This window comes from Jaculus jaculus, chromosome 8 (genome assembly GCF_020740685.1).
Source record: "Jaculus jaculus isolate mJacJac1 chromosome 8, mJacJac1.mat.Y.cur, whole genome shotgun sequence".
Taxonomy (NCBI): Eukaryota; Metazoa; Chordata; class Mammalia; order Rodentia; family Dipodidae; genus Jaculus; species Jaculus jaculus.
In genome coordinates, this window is record NC_059109.1 from 102,445,729 (window position 1) to 102,469,694 (window position 23,966).

Consider the following 23,966-nt stretch of genomic DNA (forward strand, 5'->3'; position numbering starts at 1 on the left):
AGACCTCATTGTGAGTGGTCATAGAAAAAAAAAGTTGAGAGCCATAAACTACAGGATAATGTGTATCTTGAATGAGAAGGTGGTGCTAAGAATCAGGGGATATGGGCTAGAGAGATAGCTTAGTGGTTAAGACACATGCCTGTGAAAACTAAAGACCCAGGTTTGACTCTCCAGGTCCCATGTAAGCCATGATGCACATGGTGGTGCATGTCTCTGGAGTTCATTTGCAGTGGCTAGGGGCCCTGGTGCTCCCATTTTCACTCTCTCTCTTCCTCCCTGTCTCAAATAAATAAATAAATAAATAAATAAATAAATAAATAAATAAATAAAATCTTAACAACAACAACAACAAAAAAGAATCATGGGATAGCCCTTTCCCAACTAGTAGCAGCTAAGTGACATCCCTGGGGATTGGGGGGGTGGGGCTTATAGTTTAACTCAGACACCAAATGGCCCAGGTGTGACTGACTGGCTGCTCAGCCACAAGAGTTTGAGCCTGGAAAATCTAGCTACTTTTAAAGAGTGATGTCTTACTTCTTTGGTATTGCGTGACTCCAATACTCTGGACATCTACAAGGATGTAAAAAAAAAAATCCATAGGAAACAACAGTTCTGTCTGGAGATTTGCTGTGCTTTCTACAGCTTTGCCTAGAGACACTTTTTATGAATTGGTGAACATGCATTCTCCAGCTGTGGTTACTGGGACAGCAAAAGAACAAGGTTTGAAGCAGGCTTCTTTTCTTTGAGGAAAACCTGCCATCCAAGACTGCCACCTGGGTTTGTGCTGGGCAGGGGCAGACAAGAATAAGTGGCGGTGTCCCTGGATCCTTGTTACTAAACAGTCAGTGTGGAAAATGATTAACAGGTTCAAGATAATTAGGAAAGAGAATGATTTTGAGAGCTGGCATGGCTGAGGGAGAAAGAGTGGACTGGGGTTCCAGCTTTGGGCAAGTGCTAACTATCCTCCCAGCAGGAAGGCGGGCAGAGGGGGACCAGAGAGCTGACTGCATTATTCAGACCCCTTGGAATGGCTCTGAGGAAGGGAACAGGTGCAGGCAGTGGACGGGAAAGCCTGCACACCCAACTCCACACTGGCAACCCAAGACCAGTAGGGATTTGCCAGCCTAATTAACATCTCCAAATGGCCCAAGGATGGCTTCCAGGATCTCCAATCCAGCAGCAGTGGCTGTGTTCTGGCCCTGGCTTTGGCTCTGGGCTTGGCTTTCTGTCTGGTTGTTGGTCTTGCCCATCAACTTTACTTCTGAAGCAGAAAGCCAGTACAGCTGGGCCAACAGGGAGGGAGGGAGGGAAGGAGGGAGAGAGGGGGAGTGCACGTCCTGTGTGCCTGCGTGTGCCGCACACACCTGTGCAGGACCTCAGAGAGCAGGTGAAACATAGGGAGAACAATTCCTGACATTTTTCTCTTTCTTTTGCCTATTATGTACTGTTAGAAACTATGACTAAAACTAAATTATACACTTTAAATTAATAGCTCAGCACCAACTTTCTGGTAAGGCTTTTGTGTAGAAAGGTTTCCAAACCCTCAACATCTCACAGAGCATGAAGAGCAAGGTTTCAGGTGCACAATAGTGATGGGGGAGGGGCTGATATCTTTACTACTTGTAGTCCACACTAGTGAGTGACAGGATAGTATACGACTGAGCAGTAGTGTTCCCAACAACCCCATATCCATCAACTGATGAGTGGATGATACAATATTATCAGAAAATTTAAAAACCTGATATGTGCTACAACATGAACCTTGCAAACATGTTATGTGAAAGAAGCCAGTTGTCAAAGGCTCTATATTGTCTGAGTCCATTTATGTGAAATGTTTAGACAGGCAGATCCAAAGAAATTGAAGTGGATTTGTGGTTTGATAGGACTAGGGGAGGAAAGTGGGGCTATGGGTTGATTATTGTATGTGTACATGTATGTGTGAACATGTGTTTGTGTGCATGTGGAAGCCAGAGACTGAAATCAGTTCTACAATTGTTTTCATGACAGGGTCTCTCACTGAATCTGGAGCTCTCTGATTCAGCTAGACTAGCTGTCCAGCAAGCCCTGGAGCTATTCCTATCCCTGCCTCCCTAGCACTGGGATTACTGTGCCCTTCTTCAGTGTGGGTGCTGAGGATCCAAACTCAAGTCCTCACTCTTACACAGCAAGCACTTTGCTGACTAAGCCAGCTCTCCAGCTCCACTTTTGATTTGAGTTTTTAGGGGCAAAGGAAATACTCAGAATTATGTTAAGGAGTTAATTGTACAATCTTGTGAAAATATAAAAGTATCAAATCATATACTTTAAATGGAGATTTGTATGATATATGAATTGTATGTCAATATAACTTTTCATTAGTTATCTTTTTTTTAAAGACACGTCTTATGGGAAACGAAGTCTTTTCTCTTTTTTTAATTGGTTTATTTTTATTTATTTATTTGAGAGTGACAGACACAGAGAGAAACAGGCAGATAGAAAGAGAGAGAATGGGCGCGCCAGGGCTTCCAGCCACTGCAAATGAACTCCAGACGCGTGCGCCCCCTTGTGCATCTGGCTAACGTGGGTCCTGGGGAACTGAGCCTCGAACAGGGGTCCTTAGGCTTCACAGGCAAGTGCTTAATCGCTAAGCCAGCTCTCCAGCCCTAGTTATCTTTTTTTGGTAGCACTTAGGACTGAGCCCACGACTTATGCTTGCTAGGCAAGTGCTTACTACTGAGCTACATTCCCAGCCCCAAAAGCTGTTTGTCTTTTTTTTAAAGGCAAAGTAGGAAAGATAGTGGTTGAAGTTCTACTCTTATCACAAAAGCAAGACAAGATTTAGGGCAAAAAATATCCCAGTGGCCAAGGAAGGGGGTGACAGGGCAGCACAAGGCCTTGTGGACTCTCTCAGCTTCCCACCAACCTCAGGGCCAACACACTTCCCATCAAGGGTGAGGTGTCCTCTTCACTTGAGTTCATTTATCTAAAACAACTAAAGGGTGGCTTGTAGGGGACCAGTGGGTGTTCAGCCTTACCACATTCTCTACTCACTGGGTTTAGTATGCCATTCACAGTTCAAGAAAATGCAGTAGTGGTTTGTGGACACTTAAGATTGAAAATTCAGGAAACATTATAGAAGCAATGGAATGGCAGTAATTCATTCTACTATTAAAAAATAGTCCCTTTGGGATTGGGATGGGCTCAGTGGAAGACCACTTCTTCAACATATGTGAGTCCTGGGATTCAACCCTTAGCACCAAACAAACATGGCTTTTTGTCTTCAGATACTAGAAAAGCAGGTTGGGTCCATAATTAAGATTTCCTGTGCATGAGTTCTTGTCATGGGTCTGTTTGAATTCTGAAGTTCATTTTAGTTACATTACTTAGTTATCTTGGCCAAAGTGGGTGTGCACTGGTCACTCCACAAACTATCCAGGCCATAAATTTGACAAAATTATCCTTTTTGTCTTCAGGGAGAATGCTTCACTTTTGCCAGTCTAGCAGGGCTCCTTCCTGTCACGTGATGCTTTCCTCTATGGGCCTGTCACACATCATGCACACTGGACAGCAGGCACTGGACAGCAGGGGCTCTGCACATTGGCGGCAATGACTCTTCCCTGGGCAGAAAGACCTAAGAGCTGAGCCCTGGACTTAACATGGCCAAGCATCTGATAATGAAGATACCCTCTCCTCAGTCCCTCACCTGCCAAGAAGATAGACCTTGCTCTGTAAAGATGGAAGGTAGGAAAGTATTCAGGAATGGCAAATTTCCAGATATATGTCAAAAAGACCAACCATAGTTTATAGACTGTTCTGGCGATCTTTACCTATATTTTTTGAGCCAGGGTCTTGCTCTGTTCCCCAGGCTAGACTTGAATTCCTGGGCTCATGTAACCCTCCCATCTCAGCCTCCTAAGTAGCTGGGACTGTAGATATGTCCCATGGTAGCTGTCTTTGGAGAACATTCTCAGAGTGCAGTAGAGGTGCAGAATCTTGCCCTCATACCCTTGCTCTCCTGGCTCACTGGGTCATCCATTCTCTGTGTGCTCAGCCCAGCTGTTTACATGGCTCTTCAGCTTGGCACAGGAGTCAGGACCACAGGTTCTGTGTGAGCCTGTGTTGGAAGGCCAGGGCTGAATGGGTGGTTGCAGGTCAAAGTTCAGCTTTCCTCCTGCACACTTTCCCCTACAGAGTGGTATCACCATGTTCCTTTGACCTGAGTAGCAGAAGTTAGGGGCTATATTACAACGGGGCACCACTGAGGGCCTGCAGTGCTCCCAGAGAGAATGTTCAGGAAGGACACCTCTGCCTTGCCACAGCAGTCACTTGCTAGCCTCACATGTATTATAGGTATGCAGTGTGCCAGATGATGTGACAATATGGTAAGTGGGGTACTATGTAATTTGCCCCTTTGAAGTACAGTCTCCCCCAAGAAACCAGATTGATCTTTTCAAACTGTAGTTATATCAAGTCACCTCCCTTCTCCCATAGCCCCCAGTCTCAGTCTTTCTCTCTGCCTGTAGTGCATCTCTGAGCCTCCTCTTCCTCCTCACTCTGTGCTTGCTCTGCTCTAACCAGACCTTGTTCTTCACCAAACCCTGAGAGGGTCAGGAAAGCTCCTGCCTTGGGAGTTTTTGCCCTGGCTACTCCTTGCCTGCCTCCCTCATATGAATCATTCCCTCACTTCCTTCTAGAGTTTTCTCTGTTGTTACCTTCTTAGCGAGGTCTTTGCTGACCCCAATTCTAAAGTGCATGTCCATGATCAGACGGTTTCCTCAGCATCCTCCTGAGCCTCCTTCCCACCATTTCCCTGCTCGGCACTTACAGCTCTTGTTGGTAGACTCACTCCTTTCTCCCCGTCAAGAAGGTTCCCTCAAGGCAGCTGGGGCCTCTGCTTTGTCCACTTCTGTGTCCTCATATGCAGTCTTCAGGAGACACTTGTACAGTGACGGTACTCGAGTGTGGTTCGTGACAGGCTCTAAGGAGTGAGGCTGCAGCTCCTATTCACTGATCCAGCTGCAGCAGAAGTGTGTGCCCCCAAGATTCTGAACTTAGCCATGACTTCCAACAGCTCACTAGGCTTGGTGAGCAGAACAAAGTGCAGGCAGCTGGGAGCCTTAGACTTTCTTTTCTGGCTCCTTCTCTTCTCTTTTGGGGACATCTATGGACCTCTGGATCCTGAGGCAGCAGCTAATGTAGCCCTGGCTGCAGTGTCTAGCCTCTACCAGCTGCATAGCCAATGTGAACTGGAGGGTGCTGGCACTCCCAGGAGCTGCTTGTTTCTCTTGCTATTTCTTAGTGCCCTAGAGACACAAGCTAGGACGCAGTTTCCCTAACGACCATGGCTGGCTGCAGGGTCTGCCCAAGCACAGGAGCAACAGGAAGGGGTGTGTGTGTGTGTGTGTGTGTTCCTTGTTTGGCCTGAGATGAGGGCTCTGAGGAAGCAGAACCTTCTTGATCAGGTGTTTGATGACCCTCAAGCCACTTCATGAATCACACAGACCTGCTCCACAGAAGATGAAGGCCGGGGACAGTGAAGCCACCAGTTCTTACCACATGTATGAGCTGAGCACTGCAGGAACAGGGGCACCCTTGTGGATGGGGGACACAGGTAGGTGAGATGTATCCTCTATGCCTCTAGGATTTTATCCATTCATATTCTTGAAGCGGATGAGAAATGGGCTTTTGGCCATTCCTTTTTGCAGCAATTCTGTGAACTTTGTAATGAATGAGAAAACAAATTCCCTTGCCTCCTTTTCTTCCTTCATGTCTTCTGTCCTCTCACAAAACTGACTGACATGCCTCCTGTCTTTAAGAAGTTTCCCCCCTTAGCCTGTTGTGGGTTAAAGGAAATGGGTAAAAAGAAGCAGGCTTTTTCTCTTTATTATGCTGTTCATGGGTTTATTTCCTGGGCATCACTGTCCGGAAAGAATAGTATAAAACATTCCTTCCTTCTTCCAAGAGCAGGATTGAATGCCAGTATGAGAGCTTCCTTGGGCCTTACTGTAGTTCACTCAGTGCTAAATGGAAATTGGAGCAAAATCTTGAGCGTTTTGGGAAGCTCAAGCCACCTAGGCTTAACAAGGCACACCTGTGAGGCCAGACTGACGTGAGAGTTACAAATGCTGTTTACAAGGAATGTGAACGTGGGTGCGGGGCTTTTCCACAGAAAAACCCTCAAAGTTATTTCGAATAAGCTTTAATTGAGACCTATTTCCAAAACCATGACTGAGAAAGATTCTTGGTACCTTCTGGCCATCCCTTGGCAACTGCTACAGTGTCCCCTGAGCCATAATTAGCAGGTAGGCAGGAGACAGGTGCCACCTGTGCGTAAACTGTGGAAGGCCTGAGAACCAGGGCTAACTGACCATAGCATCTCACAGAAAAGTAGCAGCTTCAAGGCACTTGTAGAGGTACAGACTCAGGCAATGCCAAAGCTGAGAATGAATGAGCTCAGCTTCCTTCTCATTCTGGGGAGGTATGGATACTTCAAGCCTCAATGCTGGTCTCAGGGTCCAGAGGTTCCACAAGGTCTGAAAGGCACTTCTCTTCCTCTCTGTTCTTTCATATCTAGCAGCCCGCATCCTGTTCCTGTTGAAGGGCCTTCTAGGTTTCTGGTGTCCTAGGTTTTAGACAGCATCATAAATGTAAAAGCTGACTGGTAGGAGACTTAGTATTTGATAGAGGATGCAGAAGGCAGGTTTCTGTTCTCTTTCCAGTAACAAGGCAAACGGCACAGCCCATCTCAGGGGAGCCTCAATCCTAGTGGCCTAAGTCATTGGCTGGCAGTGGGTTTTTCACTTATAGCTCTAGTTTGCCATAAATTACCTAGGCATTTTAGTAAATAGATCATTCATGAACATCTAGTTTTCTCTAAGAAGGTTTCATTTTCCACAAGGGTAGGAAAGATGCAGGCTGCTCCAGATTGCCTCACGCGCGCCACAGTCCGGCTCAGTGGCAGCAGCCCGTGGAAAGCAGGGCCAGCTCAGAGATGTCACATTTGACAGGCTGCAGCATCACTGTGTGGCTAACAAATGGAAAAAAATATGTGTGGCTCACCTTGGCTTGTTTCCCAGAGCACCACCAGGAAGACAGCAGAGTTTCCAAAGGATACAGGGGTGCATAAGCACAAAGCAAAATGTAGTGCCCAAGGGGGTGGCAGAGAGTGCTCTCCAAACCCCTCGGCACCCTTTATAAAAGCATCCTGACTCAAGTTTCAGTTACTCAGAACCGTACTATCCAGACTGTGTATCTACCTGGTCCTGGCTCCCCACTCTTTCCTACACCCACTTTTGACCACACTGCGTACCACTGGCCCACTTTTTCTAAGAGACCAGGAAGGGAGGGGACAGATGAAATTGAATTACAGGTGTTTGTTCTGCATCCTGCATCAGGATTAACACATCTGTGGTCTAGAGACACAACCTGTACTGCTAAAAGCAACAGCCTGACCTTTTTCTATGCTGCTTGCTAATTTATTCTTGTTGCATGTGATACACAAAAAAATGATATGCATTGTTTTCAAGAATTTATGGCTCACATAGAATCCAGACTCATATATGCTAAGAAAACTCAAGAAAGAAATATAGATGTTCATCTACTTGTACAATTACATAAACCCAACATAACTTGAACTGAACTGAAAGAGCACAAGGGTCCAATGTGCAGCTGGGGCTAAGTGTTACCAGGTTGTGGTGACAAGATAAAGGGTAGTTAGAAGCTGCTTTGTCGTCTTTATGTTTTTTAAGTTCTGTTTATTAACTCTTTAAAAATATTTTTGGGCTGGAGAGATGGCTTAGTGGTTAAGGTGTTTGCCTGTGATGTTTAAGGACCCATGTTTGACTCTCCAAGTCCCACATAAGCCAGACATACAAGGTGATGCAATTGTGCAAGGTCACACATGTGTACAAGGTAGCACACATGTCTGGAGTTCAACTGCAGTGCTGCAGTGGCTGGAGGCCCTGGAGCACCAATTCTTTCCCTCTCACACTCTCATTAGAAAAAAAAAAAGGCCAGTCTGTTGGACCTGCCTCAGAAATATTTATTTATTTATTTGCAGGCAGAGAGAGAGGCAGAAAGAAGACAGACACAGAGAGTAGGTGCAGCAGGGCCTCTAGCCACTTGTAAACAAGCTCCAGAGGCATGTGGTACTTTGTGCATCTGGCTTTATATGTGTACTGGGGAATCAAACCTGGGTCGTTAGGCTTTGCAGGCAAGTACCTTAACCATTGAGCCTTCTCTCCAGCCCTGCTTTGTCAGCTTTTCAAGAACACATCTACACTTTTTAAATAAAAATTTAAAAAGCACAAAGTGTCAGAATTAAGCTGGCTGCATGGAGGGAATTGAGATCTAGGCAAGGGACATATGGGACTGTTGGGGTGAATGAAGTGTCTGTGAGAGAAAGTTAGCTGTTTTCAGGACATGTGGCAGCATTCTGGCCAGGAACAACCACGGAGGCTGAGAGTGTGAGCAGGGTTTCTGTGAGCTCTTGAGTAGACAATGATACAAGAGGGTTTGTGTTGAGGAAAGTTTCTGGATTCTCTGCATGGTGTTCTCAAATTCTGGTCTTTAATATTACTACAAAGCCAGGAGCATGGCTTGGTTTATAGGACTGTCGTAATAGGGTGGATGCCAGGTTAGCATATGCCCACATGTGGAATGGGGAGATGAGAGTTAGCATGCCCTGCTTCCAACTTGCCCATGATCGGGTTGTTTGGTTAGTCACAATGGAGAAGGGGCTAGACTTCATCTCTCCTGAAGCCCCTTCTACCTCCACATTCTATAATGGTCTTTGAGAGTCTCCTCAAGTCAAGACAAAGCTCATCACAAAAGAAGAATAAGCTATCAAACAAAACCAATTTAACAGGGCTAGATGGAGGAAGATGAGACTGAATGCTAAATGAAACTGCAGTGAGCCTCACTTTCAGTGAACGGGAGGTAGTTTTGGATAGGGATTGCCTATTTCTGGGGCCTAAGTTGATCATGAAATACTTGGTAAAATACTCTTTTGTCAGGATCTTTGTGCAGATCAGCAAGCCTGGCATAGTAAGCTAAGAGGCTTGGGGAAACTTCTTTGGCCACAGGACAGTGAGTTACAGAACCAGTGAGTGAGGAATACATATCCAGATTTGCTTTGGGACAAAGGTGTGACATGATGTGTTTCTGTCTCTAGCTTTGTGAGGTGATTTTGTTTGCTACCAAACTGACTTGATGATACCTGGTGAAGTATCTGTGAAGTTATTGTAATGCTTTTGTTTCAGAAAAGGATGACAAAAACCCATTCTATGAGATAGATGAATATAATATTCCTTTCCAAGAAGCAAATATAAAAGGAAAGTTTGCAGCTTTGGATAATGGCAGCATCTGAAGACCGACTCAGACTAATCTGGTTTAAGCCTCAAATATGACCTACATTAAGCTGGCAGTTTGCAGAGCAGAGGGAAGCATTGTCTTCTACTCGTTCTATATCTTGCAGTCTTTACTATCTCACACACATATCACTAAGGACCATGTCTTGGAGAAAACAAGAGCTGTGGTTTTGAGGCTAACAAATAAACAAAGACCTGTGCTCCCTCTGCTGGCCCGCCACAGCAACATTGAAGGCAAGAACCGTAACAGTGTTGGCATCTTCAGCAAACACCAGTCAGTCTGGGTACACTGAGAGCAAATCTTGATTTCAGACATTCCTTGGGGGGGGGGGGGGGAGGGAATGTATCTTTACCAACTTCTGACCAGGGCACTTAAAAATTCTTAAAGTTATCTATTATAGTACACATAGTTCTCAACTACCAAATTGCTAGCTGTGACCTTAATAGTGATTTGGAGATTCATTTAACAGGCACAAGTGGATTCCTCCAAGATTTCAAGGTCCAGAGACAATCTTTTGAGTAGTTCTTGAAAAAACACTTAAGTCCAAGCAAGTCTCTGCTCCCCTTTTTGTTCTGCAAGAGCAGCTCCCAAAGGTGAAGATTTACACTATATCCTCTTAGATAATGTCAAACATTAGACTGGAGTCTCCAAATCATTAGCATGCAGAATGACCTCATGGTGAACAGATGCACTTGGCTGTGAGCTACAGAGATTACATCAGTCCCTCCCCAGCACTCGAGGGTGCCCATTCCAGTTAACCCCTTACAGTCCTCTGCTGGGCCCCCTTCCTTGGTAACACACTAGAAAACACAAACTTAATTCTCTCCCCTATAGTGGTGTAGGTCAAACACATACAAATATACATGCATAAAATAAAGATGTTAATACAGGCTACATTTTATATTATTTATTTCTGCCAAGAAGGGAAAGGAAAGATGAACCACAAGGAGGGCCAAGTAAAAAAGTCATTCAACTACCTATCATACCCTGCATCTTTACCTATTATACTCTAGGTATTGTTAACACAAACAAGAAATGGAACATACACAAGATGGTGCTTTAAAACAACACTTTATCATCTGGTAGATGAGTCTTTTTAAAATCCTCTTGGCAGAAGTTAAGACCTCATGTATCAGCCCCAAGTCCCTATTCCAAGCTGAGGTGTGTCATGGACAGAAGCATACTCATGTGCCCATGAGTGCCCAGGGCTCTGGAGTAGTAAGTAACAGAAGGTGGGCAAGAAACTTGGGAAGCAGAAGCATGACCCATTAGAATCATCTCTGGTCAGGCCCTCTGGCATATCACCTTCATCTTGGTCCTCAAAATCTGCCATGGGGCCTTCCCTCTACACTGATAGCCAGACAGCCTGACTGAGTCCCAAGTACATTGTGGGAATTTGAGCTTGTTGCTAGAAGAGCAGGCTACACCTCAGTTTCTTAGTTTAAACTGGCTGGTCATTTGGGCTTGACTATGATTGTCCCAAGAAAATTGAAAAAAACTATAAAGAAGTAAAAAAAAAATGTGTTCATCTGTGAAAGTAGAACTAGGAACAGGGGTTCCTCCCAAGTGAAGCCCACATGTGAGTGAGGAGAAGATGGATGCAGCTCTAAGAAGGCACCTGTGTGCTGGTCTGGTGTGCTCCACCTTTACTGGACTGCATTTTAGCTTAGGTAGACTTTTTCTCTAGAACCTTCTTTTTTAATTATATATTTTAAAATATTTTATTTATTTATTTGAAAGAGAGAGTGAGTGAGTAAGTATCAGGGCTTCCAGCTACTGCAAACAAACTCCAGATGTATGCATCACCTTGTGCATTGGCTTATGTGGGTCCTGGGGAGTGAAACGTGGGTCTTTTGGCTTTTTGGGAAAGTAACCTAACTGCTTAAGCCATCTCTCCAACCCGTAATTATATATTTTTTAATTTACTTTGGAGGGGGGAGAGAACATGCCAGAATCTCTTGTAGCTACAAATTCCAGATGCATGTACCACTTTGTGTGTGCATCTGGCTTTATGTGGATAATGGAGAATGGAACCCTGGGCCAACAGGCTTTGTAAGCAAATGCCTTTAACTGCTGAGCCATCTCCCCTACCCTCTAATGCCTGCTAATGACTGTTAAGGGCAGACGAAAATCATGAGCATTATGAAATGCTGATGATGTTAATTTGAAAAGAAGTGGCATTTGTTTTGATGTTCCATGCTTAGTCTCATGTTCCATTTACACATATCCAAGACCTAGTCTTATAAGTTGTCAAAATATTTATGTTAAGTAACTTAAAACAAAGACTTCTCCAAAAAGGCTATATATAACCATCTTGCTCAAGTAGTGGCCATAAAAACTCAAATTGTTTCTCCAATCTCACTCAAGATGTTACCTGTGGCCTGACTCACCTGAATTGGTTTGAATAACTATGAACTTTTTAGAAAAGATCCAACTAATTTATTTAAAAGTTAAGATATACATAGAAAACAAACAATCATTATTTGCTTCAGTAATAGTACAATAGACAGCCTTAAGAATAAAAGTTTAAGGAACTTAAATATCTAGTTATTTAATATTTTTGCTTTTAAAAAATGAAATGTTTTCAAGAGTTAAAACACACACTGAAAAATTAAGCCCTGATATCTAATATGGATAAGATTCTGAATGAGACCAGTACCAAAAAGAAAGAAAGAAAGAAAGAAAAAGAAAAAAGAAAAAAGCTTGCTACAGATCTCTCATGTTCTTTTACCAAAAAAAGTAAACCATTTTTAAACCTCTAGCCAGACTGGGTAAGAAATCTTCATTCCCTTGAAACAGATTTTTGTTTTGTCTTAGAGAGAATGCTGGCAGAATATATAAAAGAATTCAACTCACAGCTGCTCTACTTTTTTAATGTAGGAAATGTTAATCAAATCTTTAAGTTATAAGCTTTGCTCATGTTGCTCACTATTCCAGTTCAACAAAGATCAATAGAGGCCATCCCTGTGTTTCTTGCGCCTCACCAGGAAGCAGAGGCGTGATTATGTAAATAGGGCTCCGCACCTCTGCCAGCTTGCTTATCTCCCAAGCCTTCTGCCTGCTGCTCCTGGCTCCCCAGCAAGTGCGTGCCTCTCCTCTTATCTCCCAACAAAGCTCTGAGAGGCACAGACTGAAGCCAGCAATGTTAAACAATGACGCATGGCTGATTTTATTTGTAAGTGATTTATTTCACTGAATTTAATTTTTTTCACTTTGAGTGTAAGATATTTGTTAACAAGTCAGAATAGAAGAAGTAAGGCAGTGTTCAGAGGCAATTAACACAGGTTAGAAATCTATTAAGCACTCTCACAGTGGTGCTGAAACCAGTGGAAGATGAAGGAAGCTCAACATTGAGAATTTCAACATGCTTTGACTAAATATCCTACTTACTCTCTGACAGGCAATTAATCTGTAACCACAGGCCGAAATGTACAAGTAGTAATTCTATTCTTTGAAAGCAGTCACAGTAATCATATCATCAGTACATTTTTTCAAATTGTAAATATAAAAATAGTGCCTAAAAATAATGAAATCCATGGAAATGTTTGCAATTTCCACTGGCCCACTAAATGAAAAATTATTGTAAGCTAGTTTATAAAGGCTCCATCCACACCAGGTGCTGCTCCAGTCCGTGGCTTGTCCGCATGACACCAACCACTCCAGAGAGCAGCGTGTGCGCGGCACTCTGTAATGATGGGCCTAGGGACACTGTCCTTCCATGTCTCCTGCATTAATCCCTGACCCTGGTATCTCGGCAGCATAATCCCCATTTAGCATTAGTAGCAACGGCTTCGACTGTGAGGAACTCTTTTTTTGATAAGTACGCAGTGATTCGGGCATCGCTTTTAAACAACATATTCCCAGCTCAGCAAGAAACCCACACTCCTGAATGAACAGGAGCACATTACTGAGAAAAAGTTCATTAACCTTGCTAGATTCGGGGGTTAACAGGATAGCTGAAGAAAGGAACAGAGTGAACAGCTCGGATACAAAACAAATTAAAATGAATGTCATCATTCCTTTTGATATTCATTAGTTGATTCAGAGGGAGAATGCTCTTCTTAAATTTGCAAGCATTTATCTGTGAAAAACAGGTGTACATCTGCTACTCAAATGCATCTTAAGCGGGAGAGGGAATAATGTCAGACACTCACCCGTTCCACTGAGGGAGTAGCTGGGAGAGGGAGAAAAGACTTGAGCTGCGAAATCCTCAAATGTCATGACTTCCCGGTGGTTCTGAATTATTGCTTCCAGATACAGAGCTCGCTCTTCATAGCTTCAGTAATCGGTGAAGGAAACAAACACACGTGCAGAGTGGCATGCAAAGTAGTGATGGTTCACTCTTGTTTTAAATGCAGCTATGTGACTTTCCTATTTATGTGTAAAATAACTATATGCAAGTTCTTTAGCATTTTGTCAGAAAATTAAATATTTAATATAAGGAATAATAAGACTGGTTTTGAGACCTGAGATTCTCTCAGGCTTCAAGTGCATTCAACACCAGCATCATTAGAAAATAAACCAATAGTTACAGCATTACATAACAGCACCATTAAAGCTGACTTAAAAAAACAGAACAAGAAATGGTGAGTGCAGTGGTGACTGGGTGATAGCCTTGATCTTCACTTCCTATGTGAGCCCATGAGACATTCTTCTCAGACTACCACTATAATGAACTAATAACATAAGAGATGGTGGTGGTGGTGAACACTTGAGAAAAGAAAATGCAAGTCACGGGAAAGACAAGACTAGGAGTTCTACTTTATAGGGAGAGCAGAGCCCTGACCAGGGCTAAGTTATAAGCATTAGGAAATAAAAACAAATATAGAGGAGAATCTAGCAAACAGCACACAGTCCAAGGGAGGGGAGTGGAAAGACCATTGCCTTTTAATTAAAACTGCAGTCTGGAACATACAACATTCAAATGTGTAATCAAAAACCAGTCACCAATAAAACTTACAAGCGTAACACGCCGAAGCAACTTCCCAGCTGTCTTAATAGGACCCCTGCGTGTGGCAGCCTTTCACCGGGCAGAAAGCAAATCTTTCCCTTTGTGTGTGGCTTCTGTTTCCTCAGAAGGTGAATCATGCACTTCCAATAACAGGAAAACGTCAGAACAATCTGACAATGGATGTAGGCGCCTTACGTATGGCTTTATGAATTAACACTTGGGGAAACTGTCATGATGTCTCATTTTCCCCTTCTTCATTATCAATGCAAAAGTTAAAAGATGTGTTTTGATCATTTTGAAAATTGTGCTAATTCTCCATGACCATAGGGAATGTGGATCACTGTAGTTGGTTGAATATCTTGCTGAATCTAACAACTATCTGTTCAAAATGGCCTCTGGAAAAATGTAAGTTGGTGACATGCCCTTCCAATTAGCTTTCAACAGAGCTCGTGCTTTAAAATTGAAAATGCCTTTCTATTTTCTTTTGGTAAAGTTTTGACACTGATTTCTATTTACTTTGATTTTACTTTAAAAGTATTTTATTTATTTATGTGCAAGGACAGCACATGCGTGTGTACGCATGCGTGCGAGGAAGAATGGGCACACTAGGGCCTTAAGCCATTGCACACGAGCTCCAGGTACATGTGCCACTTTGTGCATCTGGCTTTATGTGGGTCCTGAGGAATCAAACCTGGGTTTTAGGCATTGCAGGCAAGCGCCTTAACTGCTGAGCCATCTCTCCAGCCTGACACTAATTTCTAAATGGAGGTTTCCTTCCTCTCCACTTCTCATAAATTCTGAGGCAAATTTAACACGGTGAAGTGAGCAGAGGTAGTCTAGGGCTATGCTGGATGACTTGGTGGCCACTATCTAAATTTAAATTTTCATTAATTGAAAAGCAAAAGTAACAACTCTGTTCCTCTACCTCTCTCCACGCATCTCAAGCATTTAGTAGTGAAACGTGGCTGGGAATGCCATGCTGCACTCCACAGATACAAGACCTGCCCATCATCATGGAAAGTAATTCTGGACAGTGCTTTATCAGAATTTCTTTTATCTTGCTTTATTCAACTTTAAAAGAAAATGAAAAAAATGCACTGGAAATTTTCAAAAGTGGCCTTTCTAAAGATTTATGATTCTCCTATTGATGGTCACAACAGCCCCAGACCTAGGCAGCATGAGCCAGAGCTGGCCCCTCAGCCGTGGGTTGAACTCCTGGTGACTTGCCTTAATGAACAGGCTGCCAAACTTCCTCAGCGAGATGCGCCTGCTCAGGCCCAAGTCTAGAGGGACCCACTAATGCCATTCACGTCTCATTATGAACATGCTTGTTCTGTACAGCACTTGGCTGTCGCCACGGCGCGGCCCTCCATGCATGGCCCCAGCAAGCCACTGGTCCAGAGAACAGCAGGACGTTAGGCCTGAGTGGCCGTCTGGCGAACAGGCCCTCTGACACTAAGCTGGCACGTGCTGGCCCAGCAGGGGCTGAGTGAGGCGTGACAAATTACTCAAAGAGCTGAGCTAAACTTATGGCTGACAACCACCTGAGCCTTCGGACCGCTGTGGCCCGCTGTCAACACTCAATTCATGGCTTTCCCTTTCAGCCCCCAGTCTGCCTATGGGCTTGGGTTAGAGCAGGCATGTCCCTCTAAAGACCTGTCACACTCTGCCTAGCATCACCCTGCTGTTTGCTAAAAGGTCCCAGTGCACCCAACACATCCTCACACAGCACTAGGGACAATGGTGAACAACACAGTGATGTGTGTGCCCTTTGCTAGATCCTCTATGGCTATGGACCAGCTACCTGGAAACAGGCCTTGTAGTCAAGTTCACAATCAAACCTACAGATGGGATACTGTGCACAATGTCACAGAGACTGACCACAGACAGTGGTTTGTCATCCTCACCCTGAGTAACATGATCCATTTGTCATGGACTGGTCTTCATCAAGGCGAAGTGACTTGGGCTTCTGAAAGCACAGCACTACATTCACAGGGGCAGTTTGCAAGTTTTGAGATTCCCCCACTCAGACAATGTTTATTGGTGAATCTTAAATCAAGGCATGACAAAAGACAGAGAGCCAAAGAGTGATTCCAGAACTGGACAGAGGAGGAAATGACTCTTTACAGGTTCCCAAATCACCATCATGCTTTGGACTATAACATGTCACACACTCCTCACTCCCATTCCAGCAGTGTTGGTGATGCTAAACTGGGTGTTGTCATTTAGATAAACTTCCATCAAAGACTGGGGTGAGGCCACAAGACCATCTAATTCATCTCACTAGGGTTCAAGCCAAGGCTTGCAAGCACCATGACAAACAGAAAGGAAATATCATCCCAACTCTGACAACACTTTCAATAGCCAGAAGCCTTGGATGCCAAAAATTATTCTTCAGTATCCTTAAAGAAAAGAAGCCAGAAGATGAATAAGTAGAACAATTAGCAAGGGCAGGTAGGAGTACACTGCCTGTCATTTCCTCAGCCTCCATCCTAGGGACTTTAGTGCTCAATGCATTCTATTAAAAGAAGCATTAGGGCTGAAGAGATGGCTTAGCAGTTAAAATGTTTGCCTGTGAAGCCTAAGGACCCAGGTTTGATTGCCCAGTAGCCATGTAAGCCAGATGCACATGGTGGTGCATATGTCTTAAGTTCCTTTGCAGTGGCTAGAAGACCTGATGTGCTCATTCTTTCTCACTCTCTCAAATAAATAAAAATAAAACATTTTTTTAAAGAGCATTTATAACATAGACATCAAAATTACTACAGGGCCCTCCTCATGCATATGCAAGCAACTAAAAAGGCACTTGGTCACAAATTCAATAGCCATTTCAATGTTAGCCAGTGGTCTTTGTTCTCTTAAAAAGTCCCCCAACAAACACAAAACTTTTTATTCTGTTCTGAAGCATTAATATGCAGTAAAGTATTTTTAAAGGAGTAATTTTCCCTTGATTACTCAACTTGGAGAATCTTCAAACAGAAACCCATCTTCTATTTTCTCTCTCTAGTTTCTTGAGTGACCCATTCCATCATTTTTTATAACTTTTATGAGTTATTAATATTCTACTTGTTTATATTATGTCAAAAACTGACACTCTCTGCTGGGAATCCAATCCTATCCTCCCAGCTTTAGTCTGATGGCTATGTGACTCGGTATGTCAGAAAAACAGCAAAAGTATGACAGTAAGGGAGGTGCTTACTTTTGTGGAAGAAAGGTCTAGGTTTGAATTCTGGTCATTTTCCTCACCAGATGGAGGACCACAGACAAATGGCACCAATTCCCAGTTGTCTGAGGGATAAAAATGGGGATGTGGATGGAGGCTTGATGAACTCCCACTGGAAAGCCTTAGCCCCTGTTCCCCATGGTAAGTCTGAACTGCCTGCTCCCTGCCTTTAGTGTGGGCTCACAGGCTCAGTTCAGGAAACAATGGCTGAGCTGGGTGAACCTCTGGCCAGGTTTTGTAGCAAGCACACATCTTTACTGATGGGGAAATGGGACCTCAAAGACTTCCAGTGATTTTCTTGAGTCAAAGTTACTTCACAAACCAGAATCAAGACTGGAACCTAGATCTAACCACTACTGCTTCAGTGCAGATCATGAATTCCAGAACAAATGAGTCAAATCCAGGATCTCATGTAAGACTGGTAGCTGAACTCCAAACGACATCCAATCGACAAGCTTTAATATCCAAGGGCTATAAAACCACACCTACAATGTAAACCTGAGTGCATATGTTTAGACTTTCTCTACACACACACACACACACACACACACACACACACACACACACACACACACACTAACTGCATGGAATACATAAGGCCAATAATTACCCCACTTTACTTTCTGAATAAGTAAACATCTTTCTACCTTGGATTTGGAAGAAGGATGTTGAGGAGTACAGTCTTTTTAAAATTTATTTATCTATTTATTTCCAAGCAGAGAGAACAGAGATGGGGGTGGAGGTGGTGAGGGGGTTAGAGAGAATGGGTGTGCCAGGTCCTCCAGCTGCTGCAAACAAACTCAAGATCATGCACCACTTTGTATATCTGGGTGGGTACTGGGAAATTGAACCTGGGTCGTTAGACTTTGCAGGCGAGCACCTTAACTGATGAGCCATCTCTCCAGCCTAGATTACATTCTTTTCATCCTTGCTTGGGCCTTCTCTAAACTTTCCACGCATGAATGTGATATTCAGACTTGCAAAGTAGCCCTGAGGCAGACTGCCTCCTGATGTTGATGTGTGCCATATCAGCTCACGTACCTATCCTAAGTTTTCTTTCTGAATTCTCACAGTTCCATGTTACTGAAGCAAGCAAGTCCAGAGCTGGTGATCTTTGTGGCAGCTAGCCCTCTGACTTTCCAGTAACCATCTGCAAAGGAGGGGAAGTCATGTTTCAGAACTGCTACATGTGTCATGCACCCCTCCGAAAAATTCTGGCATCTTAGGCTTCTCTACCTGTGTTTCAACCCAAGTCTACCAGAGTGTAGAAAAAGTTGAGACTTCTCTTGTCATTGCCCTGTACCTCCTTCTCATTGTAAAGCTCCTTGTCAGCTCTCTGCAGCTGCAACTCACAGAGCAAGTGGTTTACAAATTTCCTCTCTCTCTCTCACTAGTCCTAGGAAGTAGGAAGCTCTGAATCAGCAGAGCTATGCTCCTCTATTCCTGTCAGGGACCCTGGGAGAGTCTGTTCTCCCTCCTTCCTATGCCAGTGGGCTGACTCTCTTGTGTATGTGGATATAGGCCTTCCTCTTGTCTATGGGTCTCTTCTCAGTACACTTGCCAATGGTTTTAGGACTCAGGTAGATAACTCAGGATGGGTCTCCTTATCTCAAGACCTTCACCTGTTCATAGGTTCCAGTGGTGTGTTCATTTTTATGTCACTCTTGCCACCTAGCCTGTAAGTGTTCCACACAATGTTTATTGGATATGAACACTTAGGATCTGTGTCCATTGCTCTGAGCTATTACACCACCATATGTATTTGAGTATGGAAAGGTTTATTAAATGAGAACCAGAGCATGACCCACAAGGAGGAAGATTTGCACATCCGAGCATGTTAACATGAGTGCTACCATTTGCCGCAATTCCATGAAGAGAAAGCACTCAGTGGGCAAAGGCACCCGTAATGCATGTCTGCCTCTGGCCCCCTCAAGGGTTAGTATCCAGAATCTACAAAGAGCCCTACAAATCCTTAAGAGAAAGGTGAATTATCCAGAAGCAAAATGAAAACAAGGCATTACTAGAAATTAAACTATGGATGGTCATTAAGATGCTCAGTGTCACTAATAATCAGGCATTATTAGAGCCACAACGTGATACCATTTTATATCCAGACCAGTAAACTAAAGATCACAGAGTAATGTCAAACGTCAGTGAAGAACACATGAGTATTGGCACTCTAGGAGCCCACTGGTGTGAAGGCAGCCTGACATGATGAAGGCAAGGGCAGATGAGTGAGTAACACAGCCAGCAATTCTACTCCTGCGTATATGAATTCTTGTGCATGTGTGCTTGTTTAAGCAGCTTATAAAATTCTGAAGACAACAGCAAAAAATAAAAAGGAGAAAAACACTTTCAGCAGTCAAGTGGTACAATACTATATGAAAGTGAACATACATGAACTACAGGCATGTGAATTATGTGACTGTAACTTGAAACCATATTCAGGAAGAACATAAAAAGTAAAAGCTGGATGCTGTAGCAAGAGTCTCCTGGGGTGGGGGAGATGGCTCAGTGGATAAATGCTTGCAGTACAAACTTGAGTACCTCAGGTCTTATCCCCAGGTTCCATGCAAAACCCAAAAGCTGTGGTAGGTTTATGTAACCCCAACTTGTCAATGAGATGGGAGGCAGAGACAGAAGAATTTTCTGGAAGCTTATGGGCTAGTACAGCATGAACAATAAGGAGAACAAAAGACCCTGCTTCAAACTAGGAGGAAGACAAGGACCAAACACATAAAGTTATCCTCTGACCTGAACTTTTGTGCTGAGGCACATATGCACGTATACTTACACACATGAACACATACACAAATACTACACACATACACATGTACACCAAAAAATAACATATTCAACAATGTTCTATTTGTATAAATTTTAAAACAAAGTAAAGAGTATTGCCCTACGCTATACACATATGCCAAACACTACCAAGGAAGAACAAGAGAATAATATCCAGGGATTACATCTGGTATATGAGGAAGTATGTGTCAGGGTCTCAAATGCATGGTCAGTACAAACAGAGAACTCATACAGAGGCAGGTCTTAGTATTCTGTACAACTAACCTAAGTGCTATGCATTTTCTAGTAGCTGTACATTTTGTATAATGAACATTAGCAGTCTTGTGAATGGAATATGGCCCTCATCTTTTCTGGTGTACTGGTGGATACAACGAACTTCTTTAAGCCAAAGGTTGCTATAAAAGGCCAGCATTTGGTTGTTACGGGGGGACAATGATTGAAAACTCCCATTTGACTCAGAGAAAGCAGAAAAGAGATGTACTATTTTTAGGGCCTTGGTTCCAGAAAAAGACCAGAATAGTAGAGCTCAGTATTTTCAGAAATCTATGGGGACTCTGGCAGATGGGACTCAAACAGCTCACTTCAAACAGGCACACAGATGTCACCATGAGGTAGGGTACTACTTCAGAAAAGTGCTGTCTTCTATAATGCTACTTCTATTAAAGCAACCACACACTAAAAATGACCAAATAGGGAAAAGTCTTGGAACAGTTGAAGTACTACTTGTGTACATGGGCCTGTATGTGTGATTTCTATAAACGATGCCAGCCCACTCAGAAAACCTGACCTGAAATAAGTGTCACTTTCTTATTTTAAAAACATTTTAATTTATTTATTTACTGGTTGGGGGGGGCAGAAAGAGAGGGAGAGACAGAGAGAAAGAGTGAGTATGGGTAGGCCAGGGCCTCCATCCACTGCAAACGAACTCTAGATACATGCACCACTTTGTGCATCTGGCTTACCTGGGTACTAGGGAATTGAACCCAGGCCATAAGACTCTGCACAGTACTTTTTTTTTTAATTTTAATTTTTCTTTTCACAATTTTTATTAACATTTTCCATGATTATAAAAAATATCCCATGGTAACACCCTCCCTCCCCCCCACACTTTCCCCTTTGAAATTCCATTCTCCATCATATTACCTCCTCATCTCAATCATTGTATTTACATATATACAATACCATCCTATTAAGTACCCTCCTCCCTTCCTTTCTCTTCCCTTTATATCTCCTTTTTAACTTACTTGCCTCTGCTACTAAGAATTTTCCTTCTCATGCAGAAGCCCAATCATCTGTAGCCAGGATCCACATATGAGGGAGAACCTGTGGCGCTTGGCTTTCTGGGCCTGGGTTGCCTCACTTAGTATAATCCTTTCCAGATCCATCCATTTTTCTGCAAATTTCATAACTTCATTTTTCTTTACCGCTGAGTAGAACTCCATTGTATAAATGACTGTACAGTACTTTTAACTGCTGAGCCATCTCTCCAGCCAACTCTGCCACCTTTAAAAAGCCATCACTGTAGTGTTTATGCACTCAATTAATGTGTGCTAGGCTGGGTAGAGTGCTTGTTTAGCCTGAGATGGGCCTTCTCTCTTCCTCTCTCTCTCTCCCCCCACCCTATACACACTTAAAACAATTAAGAATCTGCACTAAGGTCTTCTGGGGAGATGGCTCAGTTAATAAAGTCTTTGCTATGCCACTGAGGGGACCTAAGCTTGGATCCCCAGAATCCATGTAAAAACTGAGTGCTGTAGCACTGGTGTTTGTAACCGTAGCAAGTGCCTAAGAGGAGAAAGGAGGCGGAGACAGGTGAATCCCCTGGAAGCTCACAGGCCAGCCAACCTGACAAATACAATGGTAAATGACAATGAGACCTCGCCTCAAACAAAGTGAGAGGTGAAGACTGACACCAAAGTTGTCCTCTGACCTCCACATACATACTATGGCATGTTTGTACACACACTCACATGCATGAATCCCCACCCCCCCACCACACATTAAAAATGTGCACCAATATGTGCTTCTGGAGGACATGTGGGCAGGGGCAAGACCCAGCCACCCAACCCCCAGAAGACAGAACATTATTTATGAGACAAATTTGTAGAATCAGGTAAACTGTCCTAACATTAGTGCCAGGAATCAAAGAGGAATCTAACAAGTCAGGGATGTCTCTGAAGAGGTGGCAGGTAGCAGCTACCCCTATGTGGGGTAGAGAGCATAGGGTGAGCAATTAAAAGAGAATGACAAGAGCTGGAAGAAGGTGGGAGTGTTTCAGGAAGTAAAAGGAGACAGGAACTGTGGGGTGGGAAGCAGGTAGTATAAGGAGCAGGTGCAAGGTACGCTGGTGTGAGTTCTCATGGTCTGTTGAGGCAGGAGAGCAAGATAACTTCATTTCAGTATAAAGAAGGCCCTTGGGATATGTGCACACCAAGCAGAGTCTAGTAAGTCTTCCAAGTCTGAAGACTTCCATGCCAAATTGCATCTCTATGTACAAACAATGGGCTTGTTCAATCAGTTCAGTTTCACACTTATTCTCTGCATATTTCAGGAAGCAGTTGATGTATTTTTAGGGGCAGTGATACACAAACAAGTATGTATGTATGTATGCATATACCTACCTACCTACCTACCTACTTGCCTGCTTACTTTATATTCGGACAGAGGTTGAAAGACAGAGTTGGGAATATAGTGGCCTGGCAGAAGCCATGGGGGACACATTTGGAAGCAGGAATGGTAAACTCTTACCTGGTGTATTTCTGATTCTTTTTTTTTTTTTTAAATTTTTATTTATTTATTTGAGAGCGACAGAGAGAGACAGAGAGCAAGAGAGAAAGAGAGAGACAGAATGGGTGTGCCAGGGCCTCCAGCCACTGCAAACAAACTCCAGATGCGTGTGCCCCCTTATGCATCTGGCTAATGTGGTTCCTGGGGAATCGTGCCTCGAACTGGAGTCCTTAGGCTTCACAGGCAAGCGCTTAACCACTAAACCATCTCTCCAGCCCTATTTCTGATTCTTGATACATGGGTACCTGCCAAGAGTCAGGATATTCCATAGTTAGATTCAGAGTGCAATGCCTCACTTTAAATAAATGGATGAAATTCCATAATGATCAAAATAGAAGTACAGGCCAGTTATATCCTAAAGCCCTACATCCTCTCCACAAAGATTTTGTCTGACTTTCAGTATAATGCAAATTTAAATGCTAGGACTAGTCAAGATCCTAAGTAAATGAATCAGTCACTGTAAATGTTACAGCCTGGTGACAAAGAGGAGACTTGACTGAATGATATAATCACATGAACTTGATGCTCTGGAAAAGGAAATTAAACACATGGAGGTATAAGATATTAGATTAGGTCTTGAGCCCTAATGACACACTCCTGGAGGGGAACAGTCCACCACTGCTCAACAAGAAGAAAATTCTCACATAACTAAGTTTAAGAATAATTCTGAGGAAATGATAAGAGCAAATGGAAATGGGGAAAGGGCTATTAAGTTACAGACTTTTGGAGAAGGCCTGCTCTCATAGTTCCATGCTAGGGAACCGAAGCCCTCCCCCTCAGAATTGGAGGCACTTTAAGGGTGCAGTGGATATGGTCCACATTTTTATTAGGAACATTTAGACCTGTTCTTCC

General features: G+C 43.4%; 1 protein-coding gene across 4 annotated transcripts in view; it reads right to left on the minus strand.

The window, feature by feature from the left end:
* Positions 1-23,966, minus strand: part of Ralgapa2 (Ral GTPase activating protein catalytic subunit alpha 2) — a 366,249-nt gene that overhangs the window by 25,637 nt on the left and 316,646 nt on the right. For all 4 annotated transcript variants that reach the window (XM_045156189.1, XM_045156188.1, XR_006638510.1 and 1 more), the window contains one exon: positions 13,503-13,624. In XM_045156189.1, coding sequence (XP_045012124.1) covers positions 13,503-13,624 — 122 coding nt within the window. The remainder of the gene's footprint in view (positions 1-13,502; positions 13,625-23,966) is intronic.